Source organism: Camarhynchus parvulus, chromosome 8 (genome assembly GCF_901933205.1).
Source record: "Camarhynchus parvulus chromosome 8, STF_HiC, whole genome shotgun sequence".
Taxonomy (NCBI): domain Eukaryota; kingdom Metazoa; phylum Chordata; class Aves; order Passeriformes; family Thraupidae; genus Camarhynchus; species Camarhynchus parvulus.
The window spans coordinates 21,984,396-22,001,369 of NC_044578.1; the positions used below are offsets into that span (position 1 = coordinate 21,984,396).

The following is a 16,974-nucleotide window of genomic DNA, read 5'->3' on the forward strand; positions in this document are numbered from 1 at the left end:
TTTAGATTCAATATTGAACATATCCAACATGCTTATCAGTGTATTTTTAATGACATTAAGTGTGAATCATAACCTCCAGTGCATGATGCTTGTCCTTGTGCCCAGGAGGATGGAATGGTACCAGCTGGAAGAGAACGTGGAAGCAGCAGTGCTGCAGCACACGGCAGCAGCTCTGTGAACCGAGGACAACTTCAATTCTGGGACATGAAATCCACCTCCACTTTCAAGTCTCATGTATATTCACATGTACAATAGGAGAAGGGGTGTGTTTTGTGAGGGAGTGCTGTCCCAAAGGTGCTGCTGGTGACAATGTTCAAGGAACAATTCCAAAGCTCAGCTGGAGCTGTTTGCCAGCACCAGCAGGACCCAGCCCTGGCAGGATGTGCTCCCAGTCTAATGGGGCTCAAGGCACTCCTGAAACACGAAGTAAAATGAACAACCCAACCCTGGGTTTTGTCTTTACTCCCTGGGGATCCATTTCAACTAATGGTAATCTCGGAACCACAGAAAGAAGATTTGCTGCAGCTTTTATTTCACTGCCTTTTTAGGGTTATAGTTCTCAGAACCAGGCCTTGTGGGTTTTGAAGTAGAAATTTTGAATAATTTATTGCAAACAAGAGTTTCATTATTTTTAGGGAGAATCACTAACTCAAGATATAAATATATAAGTTCAAGCGCTGAAAGTTAATATAAACAAGTAAAATGCCCTCTTGGCTGAACTTTTGGCTGTCAGGGCAGAAAAAAATATTTCCAAAGAAAGAATGAAACCTTATTTCATCACTGTTAGTTTGAAGCAGATTTTTTCCTATTTTTAGGTTCACCAATGTACTGTAGTCACGTGCAGTGAGTAAATGATTATTGGATCTAGTTTCCTCAGTAATCTGGGAGTAAGAAAATCTAAATAAGCATATATCAAGGATATTTTCAAATTCACAAACACATGGGCTCTTTGTAGTTAAAACTGTCATAAGATACAGCAGCAGAGACGGCTTAGTCAGAGCCTGGATTTTTAAGAGCCAGAAGTAAGAACAATGGTCAGTAAAGACAATCTGCCACTCCCTGGAGACACCTACTCGGTGAAAACCCCCTTGTGTATTTTCCAAGCACAGTGAAGAATATGCTCTCATTCATCCCACAGCTGATGCAAATCCCTTTGCTCTCCCTTCCAGTGTCTCCATCACTGCTGTCTTCCCCCTCTTTTCAGAAATCTAAATTCTGCCTCAAGCCCAAACACTGTTAGTTCTCATTACCCAGCTTTATGAATGACAGTCACTGGCATCTGAAATCCAGTCTGAGTCTCAGTACCACAGAGGGATCCATTACAGATATTACCAACATGGAGCAGCACAAGCTATGCCTCCAAAAATCATGACCTTGTTTTTCGGCTTTCTTTCATTTGCATGTCTTGTATCCCTCCTCTAATTCTGAATATATTGAGGTGATGTTTTCCCAGCTTCTTCTCAATGTCCAAATTAGTAGGAGTGTGTTTTGATATTTCTTTTTTAAATAAATACTGATTTTCTACAAAAGCATGAACTCAGCAGGGAGTTTCTGTTCTTAATTTAAAAAAAATCAACTATCAAAAGATTTGAAGTACAATTGCAACACTGGAGATGTATGAAGGTCTTGCTATTATATCTTAATATTAAACATGAATAATGGCCTTTTCAGTTCCTTGAATTCTAAAAAATCTTAGCAATTGGACATTTTTCCAAAAAGGTTAGTACCCAGTGCCATTATTCATCCAGCTATTTTTTTATGTTTGCTTTTATACCAGTTTTCTTTTATTTGTCTGACACCTGCATCTCTTAAAAAATATAGAAAAGTATTTCACTTAACCTGGCACTTGTTTATTTATTTTTTGACTTTTAAAACTAGAAATACCAAGTCTGCAGGAGTGCAGCTGGGGTGGTTGGAGTGGCTGAAGAGCTTCAGTGGGAAGCGCCTGCCTGACCCTGCCCTTCCAGAACTCCTGGAAAACTCTGGGATGAAGCAGCCTTGGTTGGTGTGTGGTGTTCCTGTGAAGTGCTCAGAAAACATGGCACACTGAAAGCAAATGGACAGAGCCATCAGCAGGAAATGAGGAGACATAAAGAGACAAAGGCAGAAGGTTTATTTGGTGTATAAAGGTAGGAAATTTATGTACACGTGCACAATGCAGTTGAGGATACAGAAGTACAAAGAGGAAGAGAGCAGCATTTCTGAGGCCAGGGGATGTTTCATGATGACAAGGCATTAGAGGAAGGAAAGAATTCAATTACAGGTGAGTGTTTTCAGTAAAAGAAAGAGAGAACTGATGGCCTGCTAATTGAGCTTAGAATAATAACTTGCCTATTGCTGTAAATGAATATAAAACCTGTGTTTAATATTGCATAAACACTCATTTTAAGTGTCTAGTATTGAATAGAAAGAGTATTGGAATCTCTATACAAATGGATTCTTATTGTTTTCACATTTTGGATATAGGTCTAATGCCAGACATACTGTTATTACATGTATTGTTTTCTACCTTTCTTCATCATTAAGACCATGATGAAATTTTTGCTTAATGTAGTGTGTCCTGTGGTGCATATTCCATAAAGTACATAATGGTTCAATTTAGTTATGTGGAAACTGAACTAAACCCAGTGAGAAAATAAAACCAAACATCATTATTTAATTAATTATAGTTATTTAACAAAAAAAAAATTGTTTGAACAGCTTTGATAAGTAGCAGCACTTTTTTCATTTGAATTTTTAAAATTTCTTATTTTTTTGTCTTCAGTTAGCATTCTGAAATAGGACAGTTTTTATTTCAAGTTATTTCTGATTAATTTTTCATTTTTCATTTCAGTAATACTGAACTGAGAAACGTTTTTAGCCACAATTAAATGAAAGCTACAGTTTGGAATGAAATTCCCAACATAAAATGCTATTATTTTAAATTTCTCCATATGAAAGCAGCTTTCCAAAATTGTATTTTCACTGGAATAAAAAAATCCAAAATGCAGTCTGGTTTTGTTTTTTTCTCCTTGCCTGTGTTCTATAATTCCCAGTATTACATGTGATTGCCAGTAGGATAACTAAACCTATATCTGATAGTATATATATAGTTTTCTTTCTGACACTGCTACATTAATTTCATCTCCAGTGCATTCCCATCTAGTGTTTATTGATTGCTTACAAGGAGGAAAGGATTTTTAAAATATTTTTTTATATATAGTACAAAATTATTTATAATTATTTTTAATAAGAGTTTAACAAAAAATTTCCCTAATCTTTTTCAGGTATGATAAAGCCAGCAAAGAAATTATCCTTGTGAACAATTCTCATAGGTAAGTATACTGTGCTTTATTTTCATACTAAGGCAGATGCTAGGAAGAGGAATATGTGACAGGGATGAATCATAACTTTTTTTCCACAAGTGTGCAAAAGTTTGTTTGTTTTTCCTCCCCCCTAAAATAGGAGTAGGGTTTTTAACGGCAGAAATTTTGCTGCATTTGCACGCTGAGTGTTACTCAGAAAAATAACAGACCTGGGGGCATTTATGAAAGGTGGAAAATAAAAAATAGTCTTGATCCACTGTCTGATCCATATCCTGCTGTGGCAAAACAGAAACCTTAAAATCTCACTCAGACACATTTCAGGGTGTCCTAATGTCACTGGAGATTTAAAGGGGGGATTTGCTTTTCCTGACTGCACCAGGTCCAACCTGTAGTGAGTCAGGGAGGACAGGGGCAGGTTTGTAGTAGGAGAAACTGATATCAGTGATTTCAAGGACTTCTCCAAAAGATCAATTGTCCCCTCTGGAGTCAGAAAACCTCCCAGTATGGTGTTAGTCTTTAAAACTCTGCTACCTGCCATACAGCTGATAACAAAGCACCACCCTATATACACTTGTTCTTTTGAATCCTCTCTCGGGGACACTATTCAAATGACTAAAAGGGATAGAGAATCTCTGCAATATAATAATTAATGTTCAAATAAATTATTTCACCATTCATAAAATGAGGTTTTTGTCTTAAAGAATAGTTAAAACCAAAACTCCTCACTTTTTCCAAATGTTTAGTATTTAACAATGTATTTCAGTTGTGTCTGCACTCTCAAAGGACACTACAAAGATATTTTGCTATAATATTTTTGCTACATCTCCTGGCGCTCGTAATTTTCAGGTCCTTTTTTCCATTCTTTTAAGAATCCATAGACAACCAACCCAATTACTTTGCTTGCTTTAAAGAAGGAAAAATCCCATCTTTTTTTTTGACTGATGACACTGATCTACTAATAAGTAAAACAGATTTACTTAAAGTTATAGAAATCTTTAAACAAACAACAAATCTGTGATTTCAAGTCTGAGACACTTACTGGGCCTTTCTTGAAAGGGGAAATGTTGGTAAAGATTAAGATGGTTGTATTTTTTCTCAGTAAAGTACATTGTATCTGTAGAGGCTACTGGAGCAGAGGATCAGGATTAGTGATATCAGTGCAGGATTGACACTAATTCAAGTGGATGTGGGAGCCTCCTCAGCATGTTGTCAATTGCTAATCCAAACCATTACCTAATTATCCAAAAATATCCCTCATGATTTCACAGGTGTGAGGCCTAACTGCCAAAGGAACAGCAATAAACATGGTGTGTGATGTAACAATAGTGACCACCTGCAAGATTTCATTTAAGATTAGAATTACTGAAGGCAGTGAGTCTGCCACTCTTTGCAGTAGGGTTTGGATGCCACCCTCAGTAAATGTGACATTTGTGTTGCCTGTTCATTGTCCCACTGTCACCCACTGGCGGTGTCCATGTGGTGAAATGCTCTGGTGAAGGTGGGGTGAACACTTAAACATCTGCTAGCATTTGTTCTAAAACTAAATCGATTAACTAAACTAGATCTGAAATGATTCATAGAAAAACCATTCAAAGAAATATAAAACAAGTTTTAAAACTCTGATATTTGTATTGCTTTGCTAAGCTGCTTAGCCAAGGCATCTTCTGCTGCAGTAAAACACAAAAGTTTAAAGACTGCTCAATAGTCTTCCTGATCACCCCACTCGACTGCTGGCTCATCATCCATTCGCAGAATGAGATAGGAGAGGAGCTGAAAGAGGTTCTGCCACAAGAGCAAAGAGACAAAGAAGGAGAGGTCGCTTACATCGATCTCACAGCGGTCCCCGGCGAAGTTCACGTCGCACAGGCAGTGGAACTTGTTGAGCAGGTTCTGGCACAGGCCTCCGTTCAGACATGGGTCAGAGCTGCACTCATCAATGTCCTTCTCACACCTGCAGGAAAGACTGCAGACAGTCAGCCTCAGGAACCAGGCATCCAGTGATCCAACAGGCACGTGTTTAATTCAGCAGCTTTGGGGGGGATGGAGATGCTCTGGGGCGTGTTTCCACACGTTTTTATGGTTTTATTAACTAGCTGATAAGCCCCCACTCAAACCCTGAACTTCCTCTATGGTTTCCAAACACAGACAGTTAAGCAGGTAATTCCATCCCTGCAAAGCAGTTCATGGTTACTGGTGCTCAGCAAGGTGCAGTGCAAGTTCTTGTGTGAGCTCAGAGCCAGCTCTGGTGCAAGTCCTGCTGACAGCTTGCTTGTCCTTGTCATTGTTCCAGGAGCTGAGGGCACAGCTTCCTTCTCAGTAATCTGGATATGAGTCAAACAAATGTGTGGTTTTGCCAGCTGAGTGCTCCTGGAAATATTCACCTGCTTTTGGGGTGGGGTTTTTTAACCTTTTTATTTCTTCCCTCAATTTGGAATGCCAATAGATCCCAGCACAATTTCCTATCCAGTTTCTCTAAGATGGGCCCCAAAAAAGGTAAGAATGGTGCAGGACCGGTTTCATAAGCCTCATTAAATGTTTTTGAGCTAATTCTGGTGATACAGGAAATTTGAGTCATAATTTCTCGAGGCAGCCAATGGAAGGATTCTGAGGGATGTGTAAGACTGTTTGAAAACTACTGATTTGGTGATTTCTGCTCTGACAATGTTCCCTTTTAATTCCCTGCTCCCTTTTATCAAATAATGCTAACAGTTAATCCTATTTTTTCCAGGTAAAAATGCAGGTTTATATTTGGAGAATGTGAGAAATTCTCTCTGAATTATAAGGAATTGCTTTGTTCAATCATGTTCATAACCAAGCAATAAACATATTAATCTTACATCAGAGAAGAGCATTTTTTATATTACACACTGACTCTATTCTAATCTAAACTTCTTTCAATAGCTTCCTTAAATATTGAATTATATTCATATACTTCAAAGACCTAAGTTATTTCTCCAATGTATAAAAATTGTATAGCTATGAAATTACCCATGCAAATTTTAAAAAAGCCAAAAACCTCTCAAATCTTCTGGGGAATCAGGTACCTGAATCCAACTGAGTTTCAGGAACACTTAAAAACCTGACTCCCTTTACGAATTTTGAAAGTTCCAGCCTGAATTACGTAACAAATTTGGTTTTGAGAGAGAGCTCTATCTTCTTTAATGGAGATAAATCTTTACACATTTCTCTTTCCACCTGCTATTAAATCCATTTGGATTTTTTTAATGTGATCTCAAGTCAATTGATTGGCATAGAATTTCTCTATACTGTGCAGCAGTGGCTTTCTGAGGGCTGGAATATTGTCTTAAAGGAAAATGCCTGCTTTATCAGTCTAATACATAAATATACAAAGGGGTTTGGTTTTAATATTCTTACTAACAGATAAATTTGAATTTTTTCTGGGAAAAAAAGCAAAAAAAAGGGATGAAATGTTCTCATTTGATCTAGTGAGACCCCCAAGCAGGGGAGCACTGCTGGTTTATGGTTTGGCAGCCTGGAGGAGCAGAGGCCAAATGTTCCATTTGAGAGGCTGCAGGAGAGAGCCTGGCTGCCACAGGCAGCTCCCTGCAGCTCGCCGGGCACAGGCTCCACACGAGAACCTTGGGAACTGTAAAAGAGAGATTACTGCCAGCCACTGGGATGGATGGAAGGAAGGCTCATTCCCAAAGCTGCAGTTAGCAGGTAGACTGGCAGGGGAGGGAGAAGGAAAAAGTTTTTCCTGCTGCCTCAAAGTCCCAAGAAATACACACAGTGCAGAAGTGGCTATGAATATGCTTTTATGTCTTAAAATTTTATTTTATTGTATCCTTTCCCCCTTGTTGAATATTGTGAGGTGGTACACAGGTGACCTGGCTGTTAACAGTGCAATTCAAGTGTGTCTGCCAACCACACTGTGCATTGAGTGGGTGGAAATCTTCATTTCATGTCTTTTATAGCCTATGTACTCTTTCCACAAAATCAGTGGGCTCATAAGTTTTTGAGAGAATGAAAACCTTTTGTTGGAAACTTCTCTGCGTTACAGCTTGGTCCTGTTGAACTTTTGGATATTATACTCTGACATAATGCTAGTTTCACCAGAAGTATGTACAGTTTTTCCTGGCTCTCTATCCAAAATGCCCTTACCTGTTCAGGCTATGACTGGGACAATGCCCTCCTAGGTTTCTGCAGCACCTGATGCCTACCCTGAGGCTCTGAGCCCTCCCTGCTCCAGAGCTCTTTGAAGGCCAGTATTAAGTGTGAATTGGGCTACAAGATACAAATTTCACTGTGAGGAAGGTCCCTCTGTTCCAGGCTAAACAATAACAGGCACAAAGTGTTCCTTAATCTCTTCTAAAAGTAATCATTCTGTTCTCACACTTCAGCATTCAGTAAGGAAGTGTGGTATACCATGCCACCAGGTATGCCACCAGGTGTGCCACCTCTTACCATCCCTGGGATAGAACAGGTTGTATATTCACAGCACAGACATGTGAAAATGGAACAGCTTTGCATATTCATGTGCCAGAGCATGCAGCTGGTTTAGGTATATGAGCAGGATATGTGTGTTTGTGTCCTCACCTATGGAAAAGCAACATTTTAACTTGTCATATGAAAATTTGCACAGAAACAAAATAAGGCACAGAAAAGCAAGTGTGCAGTGCTGTTTAAGAATTAATATCTTGGGCTGGATTACTGGTGCTGCATTGGACTAAACCTTGCTGCATTCATTTGTGATTTTTGTCTAAAACCACAATACTCCAGACCCTCAGAGTCACTCTAGCAGGGAACTCCTGCATTATAAATCAGCTGCTTTGTCTGTATCTCTGCCAGAGGGCTGGCTGTCACCCTCTGGACTCTTTTGGAAGAGGTTCTCCCCAGGGATGGGCAGGACAAAGGCTCTCACCGTTCTCCCACAAAGCCCGGCAGGCACGCACAGCTCAGCTCCCCGCCCAGGTCGCTGCAGTTGCCGTAGTTGAAGCACGTGAGGTTCCTCTCTTCGTTCCCACACACGGTGTAAGGTAATCTTCTGTACCTGGGCACACAGGGAGGCAGCAGCAGTTATTGGCACTGTCCTTGTTTCTGGATGCCTCCTGCTCTCTCAGCTGAAGCAGGGGAGCAGGGTATTGCCCAAAGGAGTGACAGCTGGAACTCAGATTTAAGACTCCCAGAACATGTTTTGCCTAACTTTTTTAATTTGACGGATTTAATTTTTCTCTTCCAAATATTTACTGGCAAAATAATGATTCATTTATCATTAGGGAAAAAAAAAGCAATCACTCTACTTACGTGACTAATGTGGTTGTCTGTGATACCTGGGCAGCTTAGTATAAGAGCTCAAAAGAGACAGACTTAACATACAAGATAAAAAATACTGGGCCACCATAAGGCATCTTCAAATCTGAGGATGTCCTTACTACTCAGAAAAAGTCAACAAAATCTGTCAATTTTAGTAATTATATCCTAAAAGACAAAGTAATTATATCCTGTAATTGGATAGTGTGAAGATGATTGTCTGCATCCTTTGGGCTGCAGCAGACTGGATTTGTTGGAGTACTCTGATGGAAGGAGAAGGATTTTGCTTTCTTGGAGAGGAACTGGACATGCTTAGAGGGCAGAATTTTATGGGTATGCAGAGAAGGGCAATTAAAGGGAAAAGCCAGCAGCCTTTCTAGAGGACAGTCTGGGAGGAACAGGAAATAGCATGTAAGCAGTGTCAGAAGCAATGGCAAAAGTGGGTTGTGTGGTATTTGCAGCCACCAGGACCCCAGAAATGATGCTAGGGGTGGGGAGAAAAACAACTTCTTTTCCTATTGTTATTTTCTCTTACCAACTCTGAATTCCTGCATTTATAGCTATAGAGCCATATTACTGCAATGAAATATAGTTTTAGAGATTTAAAAACCTTAAGATTTTTTTTTCTGAAAAGAAGATGTAGCACATGTATTTCCAAGCTCTGGAAGACTTGTAATCTTGTCATCAGAGAGCTCACAGGACCAATGCTGACAGCAGAACAGGACAGCAGAGCTGTGCCTTGTTCCTTCAGTCCTTGTCTCATCAGTCTCTGCCTGAGCTGGCAGCTCTCCACTGTCTCAGTCCACATCTAATTGATCTGTACAACTCTGTGTACCCTTCATACATTGACTCTGCAGCCATGATTAATACAGAGACAGATGCAAAACATCTGTGTTTAAAACAAAGACATCAGAGATATAAAAGCCCTTCAGAAGAGACTTGACAAAACCTTATGGATCAGCCTTGTTTACAGTACCTGCAAAACCTCCCAGTGAAGTTAGCAGCACACAGGCAGGAGTATCCATTAATCCCATCAACACAGGTGGCCCCATTCACGCACTGGTGGCCATGGCAGTCATCTATGTCCTCCTCACAGGTCTCCCCAGTGTAACCAGGCTCACAGCTGCACTCATAGGAGGCAATCCCATCTGAGCAATTCCCATGGATGCAGGGGTTTGAAGAGCACTCATCAATGTTGACTTCACAGTAGGTGCCAGTCCATCCATCGGGACACACACAGTGATAGGAAGTGTAAAAGTCTTCACATATCCCCCCATGCATACAGGGGTCAGAGCTGCAGAAATCCACCTGCAAACAGCCAGTTAGAGCAGGGTTTGCAGATATTTTGAGAAATTGCTCCTCTTGAGGTTTTTTAGTAGGGATGTCAGCATTTTCAAAGTACGAGAGATAAATGCCACTGATTTCTATGGTGCTCATGCACCCTCTCAGGCCATCCAGGCTGTCAAAAGCCTTGTCAGCCACATAGATGTCTGTCTCTTCTCTTAAAAAGTTGAGGTTTCCTGCAGCAGCTGTGCTGGTTGCTGTGTCTTTCTTGTTGTCTATATCCATGTGCCATCTGGAGGACTGGGACAGGGGCTCCACCATAGAGACCATCACTCGGTGCCATTTGCCATCACTCACAGACACTGAACTTGCCAGGGTCAGCCTGTAGAAGCTGTTGCCACTTTGTAATTGAAACAGGAGTTTGGAGTTGTGGATGCTGATGATGACAAACTCGGGCTCCCTCTCTGCATACAGCAGGATCACATCAGTGTCCCTGGTTCGAAAGCCAAAGATGATATTGGTGAGGTCTCTGCTGATTTTCCCGTTGCTTCTGTAGAATATTGCGCTGCTCCGGCCACTGAACAGCGCGTTAGCGAGACCTGTGCAAAGACAGCAAGTGAGAAACCAGGCCAGTTTTACACCAATACACACAGTGTCTCTCCAGTGCACATGCCATGTAACTGCTTTTGGGTTTGCTGGGAGACAGTCAAATTCCACCAGTGTTTCAGTTATCCTCTTCTGCCCCTCGTGGCTGTGGAATTTACAGGGCAGTGCCAGCATCAGCTAAATCAAATCCAGAGTGTACTGCTTTGCATCATCTCAAGTTATCACTCTAACACATTATTCTACATTACTGTTATCTTTCTACTTCAAAAAAAAGACATACATTTGTCACTTTATGATTGTTTCCTAAGTACAGGCAGCCTAGTTATTCCTGTGACAGATCTGGATGGGGTGAACATTTCTCCCAGTTCCTTTTTTCTTGGGTGAGTCTTAAGGTGTTTTATGAAGTATTTGATTGGATACCAATTTCATCTCACTGATGCAAAAGGATGAATTTAATGGAAGCCAGTTGATGGAAAGCCCCTTCAAAATCCCTGTGAGCAGTTGTGCCTGCCACATTCAGATCCAGCTTCTCCCAGTGGGCAGGCACTGCCACAGCCCTGTGCAGGTGGGACTGGGAGGGCAGCAGGACTCAGCTCACTCTGCTGTGAGTGAAAATTGATGGGCAACGTTGTGGCAGCTTTATGGACATCTTCACAAAGATATTTGACACCTTTCATTAGCATGGTTTCTACTAAAATGCACTGACTCACTGGGCTGTAAATTTAAATGTTCTGAGGTTTCTGAGGATTTTAGACAGGGAGGAGGGACAGGAAGGGATGTCTTCTGTCTGTACTTCAGAAAAAAATAGCTTTGAAAGATCTGAGCTAAGATGGGTTTCTGAGGTGTTTGTTTTTTTAGCAGAAGACACAAGGCAGAGAACTCACTGCCCAGGAAAGCTTTTATTTTGGTATCCTGTGTTGAGCAAGAAGAAGTTTATCCTGTAGTTAAGAATAAACCTAGTTAAAAATGCAGTTCTGTAGTGCAGGCATTTTTAAATATCTATTAGGGAAACTCCCTATTGTTGCCACATAAACCAGCATAGAAATCTATAGGGGGTGACCTTCAATCATTGAAAGTGTAAATGAACTTTAGTTTAGCAGAAGGAAACAGCTCAGGTACTTTTCAGTTCACTGTCTCTGAGCGTTTCTGTTCTAGCCTAATATGCAATAGTAAATTTTATGAGAGAATGTATTTTGATGTTATGATAAAAGAAACCTCTGAGAGAAGGAGCAATTATTTTAATTTCAGTTACAATTTTAAGCCGTCCTGCAATGCTGATCCTAACAGTCTGCGTAAAAATAGTATCATATTGGTCTGTCTATGACAGAGATCTTTTGTTGACCAGCCTTCCCATTCCTAAGAATCAGCCATTCTGACAGCTTCCATCAGACTGAGTGGGTATTTACCTTCCCTCACAGTTTTTTACTAGGGCTTTCTTTGGTAGCAAAATGAAGAAATATTTCTTAAAAATCCCTACTTGCTCTTTTCACTTCGACTCCAGGGTGGGAAGGAGAAGGAAAGTGGAGAAGGGAAGAGATGTGCAGGGTGGCTAATGATCCTAAGGCAGCTAATGGTGATCAGTTTCAAATGGACTGCTTGGCATGCAGGTGCTTGTTACGAAGGCAAGGCTTGAGCAACTGCACTGCAGGTACTGAGGTGACTTTCTCCAAAGCTATTCAAGATTTAAGAAAATCAAATAATGCAATGCAAGTTATGTAGCTTATAATTTCAGGAAGATGGAGAACATTCTAGGGTTAATCCAACATGGGATATCCTCTTATCTCTTTGCAGTGGAAGTGTGAGGGCAATGTACTGATCTATGGGACAACCTTGACTAGTTGGGCTGAGTAAGCCAAAATCAAAGTTCCTGTAAACATCAGTGCCTGAATCAGGGGTCTGGGATATAATTTCTGGGTTTGGGAGGGCAGACTCTTCCCATTAACATTACTTAAAACTGACATGACTATTATTTTAATACAGAAGTAACATTTGAATGAACTTTAAAGGCAGTGAATACTTTGTTTCAAGGAAATGCTGCTGAAAATGCCTCTATTGCTGCTGATCTCCAAAGATGATTGGAACAACTGAAATGTACCTACATTCAAATCCTTGGTGCACCAGCTGGCATTGTGCTTCATGAGGACAGGGCCCAAGCTCACACCACTTAACTTCCTCACATGCCTTCCCCACTGTGTTAGGGGGGCAGGTGCAGGTGAAGTCATCCCAGATGGAATAGCACACACCACCATTGTGGCAGGGGTTGGACTATGGGGAAAGAGAAGAGAGAACCTCAGTATGAATCAAGGCTGTTGGACACCCAACTCTAGGCACAGGGGACTGTCTGGCAAAAAGAAGTTTTCTTTCTATTTCAGATGGAAAATTATAAAGAGCAGTATTGTGACAGCATGTTCAAAAATTAGTGAAAAACTATTCCAATCTCAAAGTAGTTTCATTCTCCCCTATGCAAACACGGTTTGCTCCTGCTATTCATCATATGTAGCATAGCTTAACAAAACCTGCTCTTTCTAGCATTTTTGCATGTTTTCCTAATCTGTCATTATAATCAAACAATGTGTGGAAATGTACTAAAAACATTTTTAAAAATTCCCCATTATAAGCATGTGAAAATGCTCTGAAAAATGTAATTCTTACCTTGCAGAGGTTGTCACCAGTGCAGCCTTGGGTGACATTGATCAGAGTTGGGTTGATCAGAGAATTCGGTGGATTGGTGATGGGGAAGAATTCCAGCAGCTGGTTATTCACTCTTACATCTTGGATGCAGCCCTTGAAATACCTGCCATTTCTGTCAGTTTCTTTGTTATCTGGTAGGCCTCCAATGTAAAGAATATCATTACTTTGGATGGTTAGTTCTGGAGTAGAAATAAAGCCTAGGTAGTGAGAGGACTGGAATAACTCCACCTTATTTGGTTCTATTTTTAAGGTTATTAAGTAAAAGTTTCCATCGTTCACTGAGTGCTTCCCTAATAACTTCATGGAATTTAGAGCCAGCATGGTGAGTTTCCCACCTTCCAAATAGACTCTTATGTAGAGGTAAGTGCTATTTCTCAGAGCCACTAACAAGCCAGAAGGTTTGCGTGTTCGGACAAACATTGATATGATGAAGTTCTCATTCTGAGTGGAGCCAACAGGAAAAGCAGCATAGCCTGAGGAGTCCTCGGATCCAAACCGGCCTGGGATGTACTCTTGAGGTTAGAGATGTGGGAAACAGTAAAAAAACAAAAACAAGAAGAGAAGGAAGAAAAATAAAATATTTAGGGCTAAATGACAAAGGAGCCAATGCAATGATTCAATAACTAGTTCTGGTGATATTTATGTATGGTAGTAAGATATGCTTCTATTTATGGATGAACAAAGTCTTGGTCCAGCTGTAAATAGCTTCTGTTTCAAAATTCCTGTTGGCTTCCATGGCTGTAGCACTAAGCTCCATTGCAGGACCATATGTTATATAATTGGGCACATTTTTCCTCTTTATCATGCTCTGCGTAATTCTGTGTTTTCAAGTAGTTAAACAAGGACAGATTTCTACAGTTTCCTGAACTGGTCCTCAGAAAGATAATTTCAGAAAGAACCTACCTGCTTTGATCCTCTGATGACCATGGAAGTTAAGGCAGTTCTGGGATTTTGTGATATTTTTTGCACAGATTCCAATCACAGAAAGCTGCTGGACAAAGCCCTCTTGTGTGAACAGATCATCTGTGTGGTGCTGCAGGGGCTCCCCAGTTCTCTGACAGACTTTTTGTTGCTGGGGCTCAACATATGTTCACCTACATCAACTTGTATCCAGCCATGAATCCTGCTCAGCCCCTGAGTGCCCACAGAGCCGTGGGAGAAACATGATCCAGGACTGAGTAAGTTTTCTTTTCTTTGTGCTTATCAATTAAAGTGATTAAACCAAACCCATCTGTCTGTCCTTTACCCCTTATTTTCAGTAATGATTTTCAGTCTTTTAAGGATACAAAATATGCAGCCAAAACTGTATTTAATTCTAATGAATCATCTCTTTAAAGAACAACAAAGTGTTTCTATTTTTACACTATAAGTTTTGTGATCTTGTCCTCAATATTACAGACTTCCTGCCTAAACAGTTTCAGGAGCTATTTGTCATGTATCAAATTCCTAGAAAAAATAAACCGAGCTTTTTTTAAATGCTCACACAGCTGAAGATTCAGTTGTCTATTGTGCAGTAAAACTCCTGGAGCAGAATGTCATGGGTCAACTTTCTCCCTGCAGAACCACCTTTTTTTTATGACTGCATTAGAAAAAATGATGAAAATAAGGGACTGACCATGAAGCCCCAACAGACCCTTAAGAACCACACTGCACTGCTATGGGGTATGGTCATATTATTTAGCAACAGGAATAAACCCCATACTTGTTCCTAAACAGACAATTTCTTAATTTAATTTGAAATAGTTGATTTCTGTGAATAAGATTACCTATATATATACATCTACTTGTTAAACAGACTTAATGCCTCAAAACACGAATTTCAACAAATAATTATTTCTACATACAAGAGTTTTAAATTATATCTTCTCTTAAGGTGGAACTGGAGACTGAGACACTTTTTTCATGAGGATAAAAAGAAAAATTCTGCTGAACTGAGGGTTCCACAACTGCAGTATTAGAAAGAAGCCTTGATCTCCAGAAAGGTATTTCATGTTTACAATTACCTTGTCATATTTCTCTCTATTTATAAATACACACATTTATCATCAGCCTGATCTGTTTGATGAGATGACTAGCATCACCTTGGTCAATATTAACCTCTTGGGTCACAACATCTGGATATTGATCAAAATGAGTCAACATCTGTTTGTTATTTTGTATATGTAGAGAAAATATTGCATCTTGTCAATTAAACACTTGGCAGCAACTTTTCTTCAGAAAGACACCAGCATTTCTTATGTCATCCTTTACCACAAGCCTCCCCCACTCTGGCTCTTTAGAAACCTGCCACAGTCTTTTACATGTGACATATATCTAGAACCTATGTACCAAAATGGCACAGTGCCACGATTAGCAAGGAATATTGTGGTCAGCAGGAAAGAAAAGAAGCATGCTTTCTAATCATTCTCAACAGTTCTAATGCCAGCATAAGCTGCTCCTGGCCCTGAATGGTTTTAATTTTGCTTCATATAAGAAGGCAAACTTATTTCCCAGATGTTGTCCTATATTCAAAAGTTGCCTTCCAAATCTTTGGATAAATTACAGCTACACTTCAAAGAAGTCTGTTACAATTACCTCTCAGACTTTGTCATTTTACAATAAAACCAAAAGGAAAAATTATTGAAAGATATTGATAAGTATTAGGTAGAGCACGCAAAATGAAGTTGTATTCAAACATTTGAAATGTATTTGAAGGCCCAGCTTTCTGCAGCAATGAATTCTATAAGCCCTGAGGCCAGTTGTTCAGCTGATGTGAATCAATGTAGCTTCACTGGCAGCACTGCAGCCACGCCAGTTTGCACCAGTTTAGGATCTGTCCATTCCAATCTGACCATGGCTCTGCTGTTGAGTTTAATTTTTTCCAGTCCACTTGGCAAATATATCTACATAAATATACTTATGTGTGTATACATGTACACATACATATGTGTATGTATGTATTTCTTGCTCCTTAAAAATTGCTCTGCTGACTGTGTGTGGATGAGGGAGGCAGAGGGAAGGGCATGGTGAGAAGACTTAGTCCTGTGCAATTTTCTTAAACAAAACTGCTTGTTTGAAATACCTAAAACTTTGCCTGGGGAAGGATTACACAGCTCACCCCAAAGCATTCCACAGGGCTGCTGTGTTTACAGCTCTAGGAGATCACCCAGCAGATGCAGCTGGACAGGGACCTCCTGTTGTCCTTCCACTTGGCCCCTGCCTGCACTGCAAAGATCATTTGTAGCAGGGAAAGTGCTGCAGGCATCTGCAGCTTTTGTGTTCCTGCTCACCACTGCCATGGGATCTGCTTGCTGAGATGAGCTCCTCTGCTCACCCAGACAGGGCCATGTTTCCCTCTGGTCCCCATGCATCTCTCTGGGAATGGCAGCCTGCACTGGGGATTGTCCAGCCCCACCTTGGGACCAGCTGAGGGATGAATGGACCCTGCTTCCAGCTGCTGAAGCCCTGCCTGCTCCTTGGGCTAATCAGATTAAGCTAAGAGTATAATCTCATTCATTTCTTTTAAATTGGAATCTGTCTTTTTTTAGCTTACAGTACTTTTGCTTGCCTTTCATTGCCTTGAATGAATCTCTTCATAAAAGCCAAGAGAGCTTGGGGATAAAATATTCAAAGAATGCTTTGAAAGTAAGTCAAACTCCAGGCGACTTGCTTGATTTCTAAATTTTACTCAGCATCTAGAGAACTACAGTTTTTCAGAGTTTATGGAGTGCAAAAGCACTGAGAAGTCTTTAAAACAAGAGGAGTGGAATCCACCAGTTTAGCCTGACTTTTTTTTTTTTTGGTCAGGCTGAAAAGCAGCCTTCCTGGGAAAGTAGCT

At 40.4% G+C, this 16,974-nt stretch overlaps 1 protein-coding gene across 2 annotated transcripts in view; it reads right to left on the bottom strand.

The window, feature by feature from the left end:
- Window positions 1-16,974, bottom strand: part of CRB1 (crumbs cell polarity complex component 1) — a 97,659-nt gene that overhangs the window by 19,392 nt on the left and 61,293 nt on the right. For both annotated transcript variants that reach the window (XM_030953790.1, XM_030953789.1), the window contains 5 exons: window positions 13,119-13,669; window positions 12,566-12,731; window positions 9,553-10,459; window positions 8,188-8,316; window positions 5,130-5,256 (listed from right to left, as the gene is read on the bottom strand). In XM_030953790.1, coding sequence (XP_030809650.1) covers window positions 5,130-5,256; window positions 8,188-8,316; window positions 9,553-10,459; window positions 12,566-12,731; window positions 13,119-13,669 — 1,880 coding nt within the window. The remainder of the gene's footprint in view (window positions 1-5,129; window positions 5,257-8,187; window positions 8,317-9,552; window positions 10,460-12,565; window positions 12,732-13,118; window positions 13,670-16,974) is intronic.